Genomic DNA, 15,886 nt, shown 5'->3' on the forward strand with positions numbered 1-15,886 from the left:
CCTCTTTCCAGTTGTTGGTACTGTCTGAAGTTCTTTGGAGGGATAAACTTTATCTGATGGATTTCTGGTGGATTTCGAATCCCAGTGTGCAGATGGGAGTTTTATTCAAATAACTTTGCATAGAATTGGTGCTCCACAGCGAGCATTTAAATGTTATGAGTAGTGAATTGTGTGACTGTAATACAAAAATAAATCATCTTTTGTTATATAATAATCATATCCCTTTGAAGATAGAGAATACATGTCCTGATTTACAGCTGTAATTAACTTATTGCATAAGAATGTAAGAATGATTTCCATGAATCAGATTTTACCTGTTTCAGAATTTACTTTCCTTAAGAGAATAGAATAATTAGTTGCAAGTTCAGGTGCTTTGCTCCCATGATACTGTTAGCTAATTCTAAAAGGAACAGCACATCCCTCACTCTGCCCTTCACATCCTCCCCCATATTGACCTTACCCATACTTCTCATGTCTTGTAAATTCTGTTAACTGTTAGCCAGAATATTTTAGGATCAGAACCATTATGATATTTATCTTTTTTATTTTTTTTTGTGCAAAGAAAGCAGTGGAAATTTCACATAGTGGTCTCTGATAGAAAACTGTCTTTTTAATCTTAATTGTTTTCTGTTTCATGCAGCTGAAAGTTCCCAGAGAATTTTGCAAATGTTCTCAAATCCAAACAGTGCATTCGTCTTCACAAGAAACATTGACCCAGTCCTTGACTGTTCCACAGTGTTAGATAAACCACTCTATGAGGAACTGTTCATGCAGTCAATTTTATCAATTTCCTTGGGCTGAGGCTAATAAAGTTGTGTATCACAGCTTGTCATTTCTGCGGGGTGGATTCCTTTCTTGAGATATTTTGAGAAGACTTTGAGATCAAAACCTGGAAAGGGTCCTTGGGGGCTTGCTGGGTTCTTTTTTAGGAGAGAAGTTGTGATCAATTGCGAAACTTCAATGTCCTATCAGTAAGTGTTCTAGATAAATGGATGGGAGAAATATGTGTTGTTTTTGGTCTACCTTGGAGTATTTTCTTTCTGTATGAACAGAGAGAGGTTATAACCTTAATGTGGAAACAATGCAGTGCAATCTGCTCTTTCTTTCCCCAGAGTCATACTGGCCTTTCAGCTTTACTTTATGGTTACTTCGTATTTTTGCTACCTTGCTCATTTCAATGTCATCACAGTCCTGCAAAGCCCAGGAATTGGTTGGAAAGCAACAGTGAAAATATGTGAAATGTGTAAGGAGGTGAATGTTAAGAACAGGATTAGAAAAGAGGGGTACAGTGAAATCAGGATGTCTTCAGCGCAGAACTGAGAACTATTTGTTCTCTGCTGTTTTTCATTGTAACAAGATTGAAATGTGCTGCAGTGTTTTAAAGGCAGAGGGTGTGTCTGCATTTACAGAAGAGGTTTTATAAATAATCTCATAAAGGCATCATTTAAATGGTAAATGCTGCAGAAAACCCAACCGAGTTAACCTTCAAATCATTGAGGAGTGGGGGAAAATGTTTGCAGTTGTTTATTTGCTTCTTTGGTGAACCATTTCTCTATGTAGAAAGAATATGGTTTATAATTTCCCTTAGTCTTTTGCATTGGTTCTTTAATGGCATGGATGGCTGACCTGCATTCTTATGCATGCAGAGCTCAGCGTGTGCATTAGGTACGGTGTTACTGTTCTGGGGATTCATGGCAAGTGCAGAGCTTCTATGGTTGCCTACAGAGTGCAGCCCCTCTGCTGGTGTGTCCAGGTTGAGGCACGAGGCCCTTGAGTTTGGCCATTGCTCACTCCCTAGGAAATGAATTTGGTATTACTGATAAGTCAGCCAGCTGGCAGCTGCCTCAGTTATCTGCTGTTATCTGAGGAGAGGGGCAGCACTGCCTTTCAAAGCACCTACTCCGAAATTCTCAGCAAGAGGATGAAATCTGCTGAGCAAAACCAGTTGTTCCTCAAAGCTGTCTGTCAGCCTGACAACTTCAAGGAAATGAACCCATCTGAAAACTTCATTTGTTCATTTATTTAGACATCATTGATGATCAGAACCACTTAAGCGTTTCTCCGGGTGAAATAAAATTCCAAACATCATTCCTTTAGTTTAGTGAAGCCACTGATTTGTGTCTGTCAAGTTGAATGTAGAAAGATGTCAAGTTTGACCCTTTCTCTCTGAAATCCAGGTGAGACGTGTGCTGTGCCAAATGATGATACCTTGGCTGGAAAAGCTGAAGACAGACCCTCCGATCATTCCAAAAAAGCTGGTAACCTGCTAGAGTGTGAGCCTAACTGCTGCTTGCTGGGTTGCAGTCACACAGGTAATGGACGCGTGTTTTTTCTCTACCAGAGTGTGTCATAACATCTGTAGGAAGTCCTGTTCACTTTGTCAGCGTACAGCAAACGTTTGGAACGTGGATGCGGGAACCTGCAAATGTGAGCGATGAAAGGATTTGGCTTACCATGCACTTCTCAGGTATGGCACTGCTAGTTATCATCAAAAGTCAGGCTTATATTAACGCTGCCTTCGTAATTCCTTCAACCCAGGTGAATGTTTCAAATAAAGCATGATGGTTTTACCCACATCTTTTTGAGAATATTCTCCATATTACTGTATAGTACTTAGCTATGCTAAGTAGACATGATGATAGAAATTTCTAGTATTTTCTGACGTTTTCAGAATCCAGTGTTGACTCTGAATAGCTTTAGGATTTTTTTTTGTGCCCATTGTCCATGTCTTTGTATTCTTGTCCTTTACCGCTTTCTATGGTTTTAGTTTAATCCCCTAAATTGTTAGTTAGGACTTCACCTTACCATTAAGAGAGGCTGTAAATGAATCAGATGCTGTGTGAGCTACATTACTGCAGGATCTTTTCCAGGACGTGAGTAGAGGAAGGAAATATTGTCACAGTTTAGCAAGTGTGTTCAACGTTAAGGCTGATTACTCGGTGGGAAGCTGCCCCTCGAACACCTCTGTGTGTTCTTGGCTTTGCTTCTGGATTATTTTATCATGTAGCAGCATATTAAATCACTGTTGAAAACATAAATACGATTATTGTCTGTCACAAACTTGATTCTGATTGAATTTTAACAGAGATTGAATTTTAGGGTAGGGATTTCAGGAACTAGAGAAATCAAATGATAGTCTTTTAGTTTTTTTTTTTATTATTCTCCCATTTAGGAAACTCTATAAAAGAATATGAGAATTCCAATGCCTTGCTGAATGACACCTACAGGATCATTAACATCACAGGGTTCTTTTACGGTTGTGGTCACGCAGTACAAAACAATCATCTGTACTACCAAAAGGGAGGAACCAATGTCATTCTGAAGTAAGTCAAATATAATCTGCTTAAGGCTAATGATGTCCATAGAGATGGACCTCAGAAAGCCAGGCCACTTCTTTTGTACCATTTTGTTTCTTTTTGGTACTGTCTAGCATAGGAAGAATGGAAGAAATGGTTCAGAATTCTTTTCAGAATGGAACAATTAACACTTTCCTGTCTGTAACTGGAATGTGGGTCACTGGCCTTCCATGCAGTCTGTGTGTACATCATCTGTTGGAGTTGAGGAACTGGGCTTCTCAGCCCATTAGTCTGCTGTGACAATTAGCTCTTTAATCACTGTGCCGCTCTGTGTCCAGGCAGATAACTTTAGCAGTAACTGTATGATGTATGAGATGCAAGACAGTTGGTCCTTCAGATTAAAAAGATGCTGTGTGCAGAGATGGCAGTGGAAATTTTTCTGTTGGAAATCCTGGGGTCCAGTGGGTTCTTATTATGCATTGGGTGTTTTTGCACTTGGATTCTTTGCTGCATTCATAATTGGCAGAAAGAAATGGGAACTGAATAAGGAATACAAGCGTCAGAAAAAAAGAATATGATTAAAGAAAACAAGCTGTGTTTGTGTACCTGCATCAGCATGGCAGTTGGTTCAGCTGCAGTTTGGGGGACACAAATACGGGGTTGTACAACTGAAGCCCACTTTTGGAACATGTTGGCTTGCCAGAGCTTCTTGCTGGGTTTGATACACATGCCTTGCTCTCAGACAGCACTGTTCTTTGCTGGTAAGGGTTGAGTTAATGCTGCTCATGCACAGGAATGCACCAAGGCACCTGCTGAGGACGTACTGACCTGTGATCGAATGTTTGTTGTGGAGGAATCACTCCACTGTTTGGTTTCCTTCTAATAAATTTCTGTAACTCTCCCAATGCATCTCCCTGAATTTGAACTGGAAATTACATCCTTACTTCTTCAGTTTCTACTGATGACAGACAATACAAAAACAAAATCTCATCTTGTGAGAAGAGCCAAAGAAATACAGCCCAAGGGCAAGTGAAAGATTGCATCTTCTTTCAAGCTCCGTTGCATGACTCTGATGTCTGAGCCAAGAACATTACTGTACTTTGATGTCTCTACCCAAGCAGGTGTACGTGCCTTCTTCCTATATTCATTTAATGCCAAGGAATGTAAGCAAGCTGCTTGGATTCTATAATATTTATTCTGCCAAAGACAAACTCACTTTTTGGCAACCACCTTTAAATATCTGTAGGGATTTTTTGTTTATACATTTTTAATGACCATCTCTATCTAAACAACGCATAGTGATAGGACAGAAGTTCCTCACCATTGCTTGGACGCCCTTAATTTGGAACTGCCTTCATGCACACAGAAGAACACAAGCTATTCAGAGTCTCTCCAAGAAGTTGCTCAAAATTTGTCTTTCTGTTCAGTTATTCTGTTCAATTACTCTGAGGCTATTTATTTTCAGCATAAAAAGGATTAGGCAGTGTGAAATTTATTATAGCAAAATCCTTGATTCTTGGCTGCAAAAAAGCTTCTGGGAGCTTTTGTACTGATGTAGTGGAAAGAACAGGTGAGAACCTGGCTAGATGATTTTGCGAATGCTGGCAACGTATCTAGGAGTTTCTTGTCACATTTACAAGCTGACAAAATTAGGTTCCTCTGATACTCCTTAAGTGATGGCCAGATCCCTTGTATAAGGAATGCTTCATCCCTTCCACTCTTGTGTTGTAATGTTTTCCCACTTCTATTCATTTTGGTCATCTTACTCATCTCAGTTGATTAGAATACAGCATGTACCTTGATGTGGTTGATGAGACATTGACAGTATCTCACCATTTACCTCAAGGTGGTGGAAGGTTATGGACTTAATTGAACCGTTTGGAATTCTAGGCTACACAGCCCCCATGGAGTGACAGGAAAGGAACCCCAGGAATGAAACCTCACTATTCTGCTTCAGAATTTTCACATAAAAGAGAAAAAGGCAAAGTTTTCTGTATTGCAGATCTTGCTCGTTTCTAATGAATCTTGAGATGCTTTTAGTTGTGTTGACTCTTATAGGAAAACCTCCTGAAGAAAACTGGCATTTCTGTGGGACAGTTCCTGCTAGCCCTTGCATCAGGTTGTTTACAGATATGAAGTGAGTTTAACTGGGTCGACACATTTCCAGAAATCAACTCCAGCCCTAAAAGCATGTTTTAATGCAAACATGTGCTGCTGGAATATGGAGCTGCTGCAGAGCTGAGTTTTAGAAAAGCTGAAGTGAATCACTTGACCACTCAGTTTTGAGTTTTCTTTGGATCATTTTCCTGCATAATCTGTTAGTGTTAAGTCTGCCCTTTCAGAAGACTCTTGGATTGTAGATTCCTGGACTGAAAAATACTCTTCCTCCATTTGGGGAAATGAGCTATATAGTTACAGAAATGTTAGACAATGAAATATGCTTTGTTACAGAATGCATTACTTAAAAGGAAAAAAGCATACTCTGCACTTACTGGAGCACGCTATTCACTGATTAAATACTATCTGCAAATATGCTTTGATAGCAGCTGATTACCTTCTTGCACTTGTAGAACTCAATTTTAAGGTGCTAAATGCCACTGTCTTTGGACTATCATCGTATTAAGGAATTTCAAGGAATAAAAACACTTTCATACATCAGAGAGGAGACATTCAGGCTGTCCTTTCAGAGGCACGAGGTCAGAATTTTGGCTTTGCAAAAGTAGCATTTTTCTTGCTTTGATGTTCATTTGAGCAAATCACTGCGTTATCTGAACTCTTTTCAAAAGACAAGCTCTAAGACTAGGTGAACTTGCCCAGAATTCATGCCAGTTCGGTCAATCACACTTTCTCTCTTTAGCTCCTGCCTAGTAGAAAGCAAATTTCTGTAGATGTCAGTTCACAAGTTTGGGGCTTCACCTGGTATCTCATTTTTTTCACACCCGTCCCTTCCTTTAGTTGGCTTCTTTCATCCCAGTGATATTAAGGTTCATAGACTAAATAAAACAAACTTACCAAAGTGAATTCATGCTCTTGTGTGCCTTAAATTGATTATTATCATCGAGTTTTCTCCTAGTGTTTTGGACGGTGCTTTCAGTGGAGTACTTCATTTTATAAGATATCACTAGAATAATCCTTAAACTCAAGTGTTTTCAACAATGCTTCTATCAGTAATAACATCCTCTGAATCACTCCAACCAACTAGTTGATATACAAACTTTTAACAGAGATACTGATACTTTATTTCCTTTCAGACTTGGGCTTGATAAAGCATCGCTGGGCACGCTGCTCATTGAGAATGCCTTGTATCATGGCCGTAACTACCTCTTTTCTAACTCGAAGACGTATTTCAATGTAGCAGTGGATGAAAAAGGACTCTGGATTATATATGCCTCAAGCACTGATGAAACTATAATAGTAGCACACATTGATGAAGAAACATTCTCGATCATTCGGCATATCAATACCACATATCCTAAGTCCAAAGCTGGTAATGCATTCATAGCATGTGGAATTATGTATGTTACTGACACTAAGGACATGACAGTAAGTTTTGCTTTTGATTTACTGAAAGAAAAGCAGATTGATGCAAGGTTTGAATTACGATCTTCACAGTCTGTTCTTGCTATGCTTTCATACAGTCTAAGAGATAAGAATTTGTATACATGGGAGAATGGGAGTTTAATGGTATATCCAGTACATTTTGGTGGATGAATATATTTTAAAAAGGAAAGTTAGGAAGTCATGTTTGATTAAACAGATTATTTAAAGCTATATGATATACATATTGGAGTCCCTTCACTTGGTATACCCTTTCTGTTCACTGATGGTGGTTTGCATGTGCGCATAAAAGGGAAATCAGACCCCTTTGTATAAATTCACTTAAATCATACAGGCCATTTCTTCTTTTTGTTGTTCAGAGAATGACTGTTCAATATTACAGCTGGCACACAGTTACCACAGACTTGCTTTTGTTTTTCCCATTCTTGAGCCAATAATTAGACCTAATATATGTTGATTATTCCATGGTCTTGCGATCAGCAGTGGCTATTTATAACTTCCAGTTGCAATCATCTTATCTGCGATCATTTTCTAGTCAGTGATTATGGTATAAGTGTCTAAATAATGAACTTGTTTACAGATCCTTTCCTCTGTTATTTTCACTTAATACTTGCCCCAATCCTCTGTGAACATATTTTTGAAACAGATATAGAGCTGTTACAAGGAGTGGAAAGAGTTGTTTAAATATCAAAAAGCAAAGAGCTTCACATTTGAAAAGTCCAGGAATTGTTACATCGTTAAATGCACAGTCCAGTCCCAGTTCCAAGGAAAGTGGTAATAATGGCATTATTAAATACTGAAGCATGTGAAACTGTGTTTAGTAAAGCAAATGCGGTAAGGAAAGTAACTGGGTATAAAATTGGAAGAAAACATGTAAATTTTTTATTAAAATTCCCGTTTAAACAGTGTTGTAGTTGCTTGTATTGTTGGAATCTCTTCCTTCCCCCTCACTGCCAAGTAAAGTCCACCGTTTCATAGAATTACAAAGCACAGTTATAAGGAAGGTACATTTCTGGTAAATTTTCCTCATGCTTGTTCATAGAAATGAGGTCACAAACTGGAGAGTGTACTTCTTTGCTGGTATTCTTTGAAAAATGAAATACCTGGAGCAGGATGGCCTGTATTCGTTATAGTGCTTAGTGACTTAATTTGTTGTTGATTCGGAAGGTAGCCACTCATATTCAAACTTTTGGGAGCAAGAGGCGAAAAATGATAGGAGCTTTTGATTTCAATTTTGTTCAGTACTTCAGATTTCTAAATTTAGCATTGGAACATCAATTGTGTCTGTGTGTTTCAACTCAAAATCACGCCCTCTGAAAACTTAAATTTCTAAGTTGTCTGTGTCTATTGGTAAATCCATGGAATCAATCCAAATATTTAAAAACTAAGTCTGTCTTAAACCCGACTGCACTCAGCTGTTTAATGCCTACTTGGTATCAATGAGCCATTGAATGGATAAAAGGAATTCAGGATGATCTTTGCATGCAGAACTTAACTAACAGATGTACTAGAAAAATACTTCTGCTGCAGCTGAGCTTCGGTGTGTGATACAGTGATGGCTGGGCCTGGGTGGTATCCTCTTTTCTTAGCATATCTGCTGGTTTCACTAAGGCCAGGATTTGGGCCTTCTGTGCTTAGAGGTGCAGATGGAGACAAAAAGCACAATTAATACTCTGAGCTAATATACACGTCAGAACTCATATGCCAAGAATTCTATCCACAACAATAAGGCAAAACACCACAGTCCAGAATTACAGTCCAGGGGGAGGTTGTGGTTTGTTTTTTTTTAATTATGTTACTCATAAAGTAGACTTCTTAGTTTAAAAAGAAAAAAAAAAGCATCAGGAATATATACTGGTGAAAATACAGTTTAAGTCAGATTTGAAAATTTTTATATAACATGCATATGCTAAATACATGTTAAATTTCTGAATGTCATTGCTGACCCAGTCAGATCAACCTACTGGAGAAAGGCCAGCAAACTCCATCTCCTGTCTCAGTGGCAGAGCCAGGCTTGTATAAGAAGTATTTCTTGCAGCTGCCTCAGTTGGAGATGAAGAACTATGTGTTAGCTTCATAATTTTCGAGGAAAGCTGAAATTGAAATGCAAACATTTTTCTTACTGGAGTATGGTCAGGTCAAGTCAAATCTAGCTCATGCAGTCTCTAAGAAATTCAGTTAAGTCTATTGAAATGTAAGAAAGTTCTGGAATGAACTGTTCCATGAAATAAAAGTAATTTATTTAACTTACAAAGGGAAAACTAAACAATGACATTTCTTTCTTTTCCTACTTCACAGCCTGCAATTTAAGATTTCCTTTGGAGAAAGGTGCTTTTTATTCCAGTATATCTTACAATACAGCACAGACATCAAAATTTTCATTGGAAGAGTAAGACACTTTGTTAACATTTAAATACGCAGACATCTTTTCCAGTGTCTTAAGAACATAGTTTTTGTTTACAACAGAAAAATACATCTGACAACAGTAGCTAGTTATATTACAAGCAAACAATATTGAACTCTGCATAGTTTATACAATATGCTGTGGTAATAATTTAATTACCAGTTTTATCCACTATTTACTAGCTGGCCACATAAAGCCTGACATTCATCTGAAATGTGGCATTGTATGTTCTATTGGTATTTTCTTATTAGCTTCATTTAATGAAGTATTTTCTGGACAAATGAATTTCAAAAACTAAAAGCTGACCAGAACCATGGGTGTCCTCACTACAAACATTTAATGCACACAGTACATTCCTAAAGTAAAGGCAGGTGGCCAATAGAGAACATAGCTGTCAGAAAGGAGGGGAAATAGTGTGCAAATTAAAACAAAAAGAAAGCATTTAAAAATGTTAATGTGCAAGTTTACAGTATCAGCTATGTAGTAATACTAACTGGGAAAAAAATCTCAGCATAAAATGATACGTCTCACAGTACGTTCTTGATTGCACATTGTTCCACAGCATTTGCATCCATTACACGTTCTTGTGAAAACCAAATACACTGAGTACCCTTAATTTAAAACTAAACTATTTCACAATGAGAAGTTGTAGACATGCTTCCATTAGTGGGAAAAAATGGAATAAAAATAATCAGAATCACATTAGAAATGCTTACTGACTTGTAGAGCCACAGTGCTTATTAAGTGACTGACAGCTGTCAGGACCTTTACAATACACTTACTTACTAAATGCAGCCCGTGGGTTACTGTGCAATACCCCACCCGTGACTGACTGTACTGGGTTTTATTCTTAGCTTTTACAACACAGTACTCACATTTCCATCCCAGTGATCCTTATAGGTATATTCAAAATATACCTGTTGAAAAAGTACTGTATCTTTTCCCCCCCAGTAATACTTAATGTTGCTGTAATTGCTTTGAAAGGCAACAGAAAAATTCCACAGTGCATATCACTGCATTTTTGAGACCTAAAGGGACATTATATAAAAACAGGGTTAGCTCACAGAAAGCTACAGAATGTCAAAAATGCCTGAAGGTATGTTGAAAGCGTTGGGAAGAACCCTCATTTTCAGTGTGCCATCTGCTCCACAGGAGAAGATACGATTCCCTTGAATGGTTTCAATCTGGGTGACACCAGCACCAATATTTCTGAAAATGGACTGCTTAGCATGTTCATTTTTAAATGAATGGATTAAATTGTAGCCAGTCAATCTCCACACCTGTACCAAAAGAATGAAAAATGAGATGGAAGGAAATGAAAATTAGGACTTTTATATCTTTTTTTTTTTAATCTTTCAGATTCTTGGCTCTTGTAAACCTTATTTAGCAAAGAAAGAGGATATTTTCTGTTGTCTATAAGCAAGAGTTGCCATAAGTTCAGGAGTCTTAAGAGGCTCTTGTTGAAGCATACAGCAAAACAGCTACCATAACGTAGGGCAGCTGGTTACTTTGCAGGGTAAAGCTGCTGTGCTACCTGATCAGAGGTGCCCAACGGCTTTCTCCCCATGGAAAGTGCAAAAAGGTCCAGGATGCATTTAAAACAGACTCTATTTCTGGTTTTTTTTTTGGTTTTTTTTTTTCCCCTCTGTCTTCCTCCTGTGAAATCCCAGTAGCTGTTTGGTGCTACAGCATCAAGTGAGAAAAAGAATTTGGTATTACAGAAACATTTAAAGATATCAAGGTTCCTGAGTACCCACTGTATTATAAGGAGACATATCCACAGACAAAACCAATACATCTCAAAGTGGGAAAAATAAGATTTTGGAATCATGAATTTTGCTTTAACCATTTAAAATTGCAACTTTAAAAAAACTTTTATTTTCTTTAGTGGAAAACACAGAGATGTCAGGATACTTAATCTTACACTTGAAATATAAAAGTAAGCATCCTGTTTATCAAATATAGATGTTTTGTGGGCTTTTTGTTTTTTTTTTCAGCTGTTTTGTTACCAAATTCACATACCTATTTACAGCATGCTGACCAAAATATATCTATGCACTACTTAAGATAAGTACTCTTCTATTACAACTCAGCTACTGTATAGCTTACCTTCATGTTACCTTCTGCTGAGCCCGTAACAAAATAGTCCTCAGAAGGATCCAGTGCAAGGGCTTTAATAGCTGAATCGTGTGCTTGGAAGGTATAAAGGATTTGCCTCTGTCTGATGTCAAAGATGCAGATATATCCCTTCCTACCACCAGAAATCAGCAGCTGATGTTTAGGTGCGTACTGTAGTACTGTGGCACCATGATCGTGACAAGTGAAGGCTAAAGAAGAAGAATGCCACAGTTTAATAGATTTGAAACTGTAAGTAGCTTTTAATCTTCACACGCATTTCTCTTACTAATTGTTTTCTGAATGTTTTCTAACTTGATACATACATTCCTTCATATTGATAATGTTGTATCAGTTTACAGTTCTTTGCTCTTGTAAGGGCTACTTAGGTCTACTGCACAACAAATATGCAGTTTAACTTATCTTTGTTAGAATATACATGAAGTAAATATATTTTATAAATAAATTATACATGAATTAACATATACATTAAACTAGATTAAAATAAAATACAAAGAAAAAAAGAATGCGATAGATGAAGATAAAAATTGGAGTAAATATTAATTATTATATACACATTTATTATTATGTTATAATTTCCTAAACTCTATTTCTTAGGTTCCCTGACTGGAATTCTTTAAAATGAGACAGAACTTTGGTGCAATCTGCTGGTTTAAAAATACGAATCTAAGAATGTACCTACTGTTTACACAGGTAATTGCTATGTTCATTCCAGTACTGCAGTTATTTGCAGCTGTGTATGATAGTTGAATGTGTTCTTTTACAAATCCAAGCTCTCATATTAAGGTTTGTATTAATTTTTCCTCCACAGGGCAAGGTGATAGAATTTTGCTTTAGTTCTTTACCTAAAGATGAATTTATTGAACGTGGTCAAATAGATAAAAATGTCTTGTTAAGAATCCAGCCTGGCTGCTGAAAGGAAAAGACATTTCTTTTCTGATTTGCTTCTACAGTTACCTACAGTTGTCTTCTCTTGGTAGTTTAAGAGTAGTGGATCTATGAATTGCTCGTTTAAGTGAAATTCTGCATGCACACAGTCTTTAATAATGCAGCTTTGATTAAGTCACTTGTGTAGATTTTTTTAGGATCGTATTCAAATATTTCAGGCCTTATTGTAACAAAAATAGCTTTAAGTGTGTTCTTCACACTTTTTTCTGTTGAGTAGATAATGATGATGCTAGAGACATGTATCAGACCTGGTGGATGCAAATATATATAGACAAATGCATAGATTAGTTATCCAGCATAAGTTTCTTTCCTTGCCCTGAAAATTCATACTGTATTTTTCTTTATTCGGTGAGAAGCAGACATTATATTTTCAGTGCAGCACTTACCATGTACGAGACTGTTACCAGATGAAACCAAAGTGTCCCAGAGGCACACATTTCTGAAGGAAAGAAAAGTCATTATGGCCTGTTAAGTGATTCATAGGGTGACATGACTCAGAGAGTGCTTATGTTCTATGTCAAAGATTAGAAGGTAGAACTGAGCAAGGAGCCCTTGACTTTCTGCAGTTACTGGAGAGCATATGCAAAGATTTAAGATCTTAACTCTTTCTGTGCTCTTTTGTGCTTCATAATAGAGACTGTACGTTCTGCCTCTAAGATGTATACTAACCCTAGGATGAACCAAGAACTTATTCAGGTTGCTCTTCTCAAAGAAAAAGAATTATCTTGCTTTTACTGAACGCATTTATCCTCACAGCAGCATGTCAGAACTTGCTGAATGTGGAATACACCATGAAAAAACTGTTTAATTCTTAACCATCCCTCACAAACTAAAAGTTGGAAAACAAATGACCAAAGGAATGACGCTCAAAGAAATAATCTATCAAGTCTGAGCAGTAACTAAACTTGTAATGCTGAGCCTTAAAACATTAATGCGTGAGAAGCAGTGGGTTAGTAGACATCAACAGGTAGCTCTGGTGAAATGCCTCAGTTTCTTTAAACACACCTGTTGTCATTGGACTGTCCCGATGTCGCCACTAGACTTGAAGAGGTTATAAATGCAAAGTCACTTGTGGTTTTACTATGACACTGCCAACTCTATCAAAACAAAGCAAAATAACAGAGAAGCAATCATATCAGTTGTAGTCTGCATCAAATGCTACTATCAGTATCATGTTACTGTTATCATACAGGAAAAATATCTTAGGTTTTGAAAGCTGAAATAGTGACACAGTGCAGTTTGAACTCTCAGATGAATCAATGGATCAAGAAAATGTGAAATAAATAACAAAATAATTGAACTATTAAAGAAAATCCACAATATATTGTATCACATTAGCCTGAATTTCAAATTAAGCATGATCTTTTTGTGCTGTTAGTTAGCAGTGAAAAGAAGAGAGCATTTTTACTATTTCTTGGGGTTGTAAAGTCCTTACTGCGAGCTCTAATTTTTAATTTAATCAAGGGAATGCTGATAGCATTTGTAATTACATTGTAGTTTACTGTTAGTCTACAATTTGATTTTCAAATCAATATTACTGAAAATATGCATGCTGATTGAAGTATGCCAATTAAAAATAAGCAAAATAAAAAATGCTTCAGTGAAACTCTTATGCTCTTGGTTTGTCTAAAGTCCTGAAGACTAAGTTTCCTCTATAAAAAAGAAAAAATCCCACAACTATTGACTTACCAGATAAGGCTTAGGATTTGAGGTGGTTTGGTTTACTTGCCAAATACTTAGAAATCCTTCACCGTCAGCAACACCACACTGCAAGGAATGAAATACATTTATTAGCACAACTTTGAAAAATGAAGGTGGGTATTTCTCCCAGTTCCCTTCTCTTTGGCCATTGTTTTTTGCAGCTTATCTACCTCACCTACTCATTTTTGGCCAAAGTATGTGGCTCTTCTGTACTTTTTTCCTGCTCTCCACTGTAGTGCAGTATATTTACCCTGTTCAACTAATGGGCTGTGAGTATGTGTTCTAGGTAACACCTTCTGTCAAAACTTTATTACAGCCAGAAAGCAAAGTATGAAGTACTTTTTGAACATCTGTATTTAGTTTAACATACGTTTTCTTCTGCAAAATAGGCAAGGTCAGGTTTTTTTTATTAATGCTTGATTTAAAAGCTCACCACTTAAAAACAATTTACAGAAAAGTCTGAAAATAGGAAATATGACATGGAATACTGAGAAGTTTCTTGTCTCACAATGTAGTTTATAAGGACTAGCCTGAAATCAACAAACAGTTGACATAACTTTACAGCCCCCAAAAGCTTCTTTTTGAGTGAATTATATTCAGCCTCCCTTAAAAGAACATAAGGAAGAGATTTCAGATTCAACTATGTTCTATGTCAGATCAGTTAAATTTTAGAGGCATTAAATGTGCATGCCTATATATCAGTTTAAGAATAAATTGTTTTGAGGTTGCTTAGAATATGAAGAGAATAAATAGTTCTAGTAGGAAGGAATCTCTAAGAGAAGACAGTCAAACTGATATAAATTGGGGCATTTTTCCTGCAATAGACTTTACTGTTGAAGTGTAAAGACAGTGCAGATAGATTACTGAAAATCTTGCTTTCTATTAATGTAATCTCACAGGAATCTGTGTGAAGCTGACAGGAAAGAAAGGAGAATAAAGGTGAGTGTTTATTACAGAGCTTCCATTTCATTTTCACTGCATATGATACTGGTTATGCCATCATTCTAGGATACCTTAACAGGAGTTTTCTGTATCACCAGATAGAACTGGTGTAGAGGTTACAGCATGATCAAATGTGTTCCATTAAAAATTGTTGGTATTGTACTTACCTTATTGCCCTGGGAATTGAAATACATTCTTGTAACCCTGGCGTTCCCAGCCTGCTGAAAGCATACCAATTGCTGTGGCCTTGTCCACTCAAACATTCGAACACTACCATCTTGTGCTCCTGTAAGATCTAGATTAAGAAATAGGTGTTCATTAGTACTACAGAATTGTACAGAAAAATGTCTGCTTCATACTGGCAAATCGGATTCACTTACAGTACTGATGGACTGGATGTGAAGCCATTCTCTTGACGTTATTCAGATTTCTTTTAATAAGCTTTGTAAAAAACAATAAAAATTGAAAAAAATCAAGGAAGAGATAAACACACTATTCAATTTTTCTTTATCCTACTACATGGTAAATGTCCTCCATAGTTAAAATGCCTGCAAACTAGCATTGTTTATATCTAATTATGTCTGGTTTTAGTACAGTAATGAAAGCCTGTTTTTGACAGTTTATTCAGTCATGAAATTTCAGATCATATTATCTTCCATTATACAGACAGCTGATGTAATGCTTTTTATATTAGTCCCAGTGCAAGAGTAGTTAAAAAAAAAATTACTTTTAACTTTTATTTTTTGAGAAACTGAAGGTCCTACTTCACAACTTCCTTCATAAAATCTTGATTGCCTCTTTATTTTTTAGGTCACGGTAACTCTATGCTACGATCTTAAAGAAGATACTTAATGTGGACTTCTTTTTGGGTAGGTCTTGGTCACTTTAGGCCTTTTATTTC

General features: G+C 36.8%; 2 protein-coding genes and 1 long non-coding RNA gene across 10 annotated transcripts in view; 2 read left to right on the forward strand and 1 right to left on the reverse strand.

The window, feature by feature from the left end:
* The window catches only part of GLDN (gliomedin), a 90,087-nt gene extending 82,327 nt beyond the window's left edge, over positions 1-7,760 (forward strand). For all 3 annotated transcript variants that reach the window (XM_046899142.1, XM_046899141.1, XM_015291961.4), the window contains exons 7-10: positions 2,178-2,258; positions 2,342-2,467; positions 3,173-3,323; positions 6,548-7,760. In XM_046899142.1, the coding sequence (XP_046755098.1) occupies positions 2,178-2,258; positions 2,342-2,467; positions 3,173-3,323; positions 6,548-7,007 (818 nt within the window). In that variant the 3' untranslated portion in view covers positions 7,008-7,760. The remainder of the gene's footprint in view (positions 1-2,177; positions 2,259-2,341; positions 2,468-3,172; positions 3,324-6,547) is intronic.
* A 1,312-nt stretch (positions 7,761-9,072) lies between these two features.
* The window catches only part of DMXL2 (Dmx like 2), a 50,277-nt gene continuing 43,463 nt past the window's right edge, over positions 9,073-15,886 (reverse strand). For all 6 annotated transcript variants that reach the window (XM_040706499.2, XM_040706498.2, XM_003641847.6 and 3 more), the window contains 7 exons: positions 15,366-15,426; positions 15,153-15,280; positions 14,032-14,109; positions 13,348-13,439; positions 12,729-12,781; positions 11,368-11,585; positions 9,073-10,538 (listed from right to left, as the gene is read on the reverse strand). In XM_040706499.2, coding sequence (XP_040562433.1) covers positions 10,329-10,538; positions 11,368-11,585; positions 12,729-12,781; positions 13,348-13,439; positions 14,032-14,109; positions 15,153-15,280; positions 15,366-15,426 — 840 coding nt within the window. In that variant the 3' untranslated portion in view covers positions 9,073-10,328. The remainder of the gene's footprint in view (positions 10,539-11,367; positions 11,586-12,728; positions 12,782-13,347; positions 13,440-14,031; positions 14,110-15,152; positions 15,281-15,365; positions 15,427-15,886) is intronic.
* Positions 11,872-15,854, forward strand: LOC107054185. The gene is made up of 3 exons (XR_001468206.2): positions 11,872-12,087; positions 14,943-14,982; positions 15,796-15,854. It is a non-coding gene; the product is annotated as an uncharacterized LOC107054185 (long non-coding RNA).

Source organism: Gallus gallus, chromosome 10 (genome assembly GCF_016699485.2).
Source record: "Gallus gallus isolate bGalGal1 chromosome 10, bGalGal1.mat.broiler.GRCg7b, whole genome shotgun sequence".
Taxonomy (NCBI): Eukaryota; Metazoa; Chordata; class Aves; order Galliformes; family Phasianidae; genus Gallus; species Gallus gallus.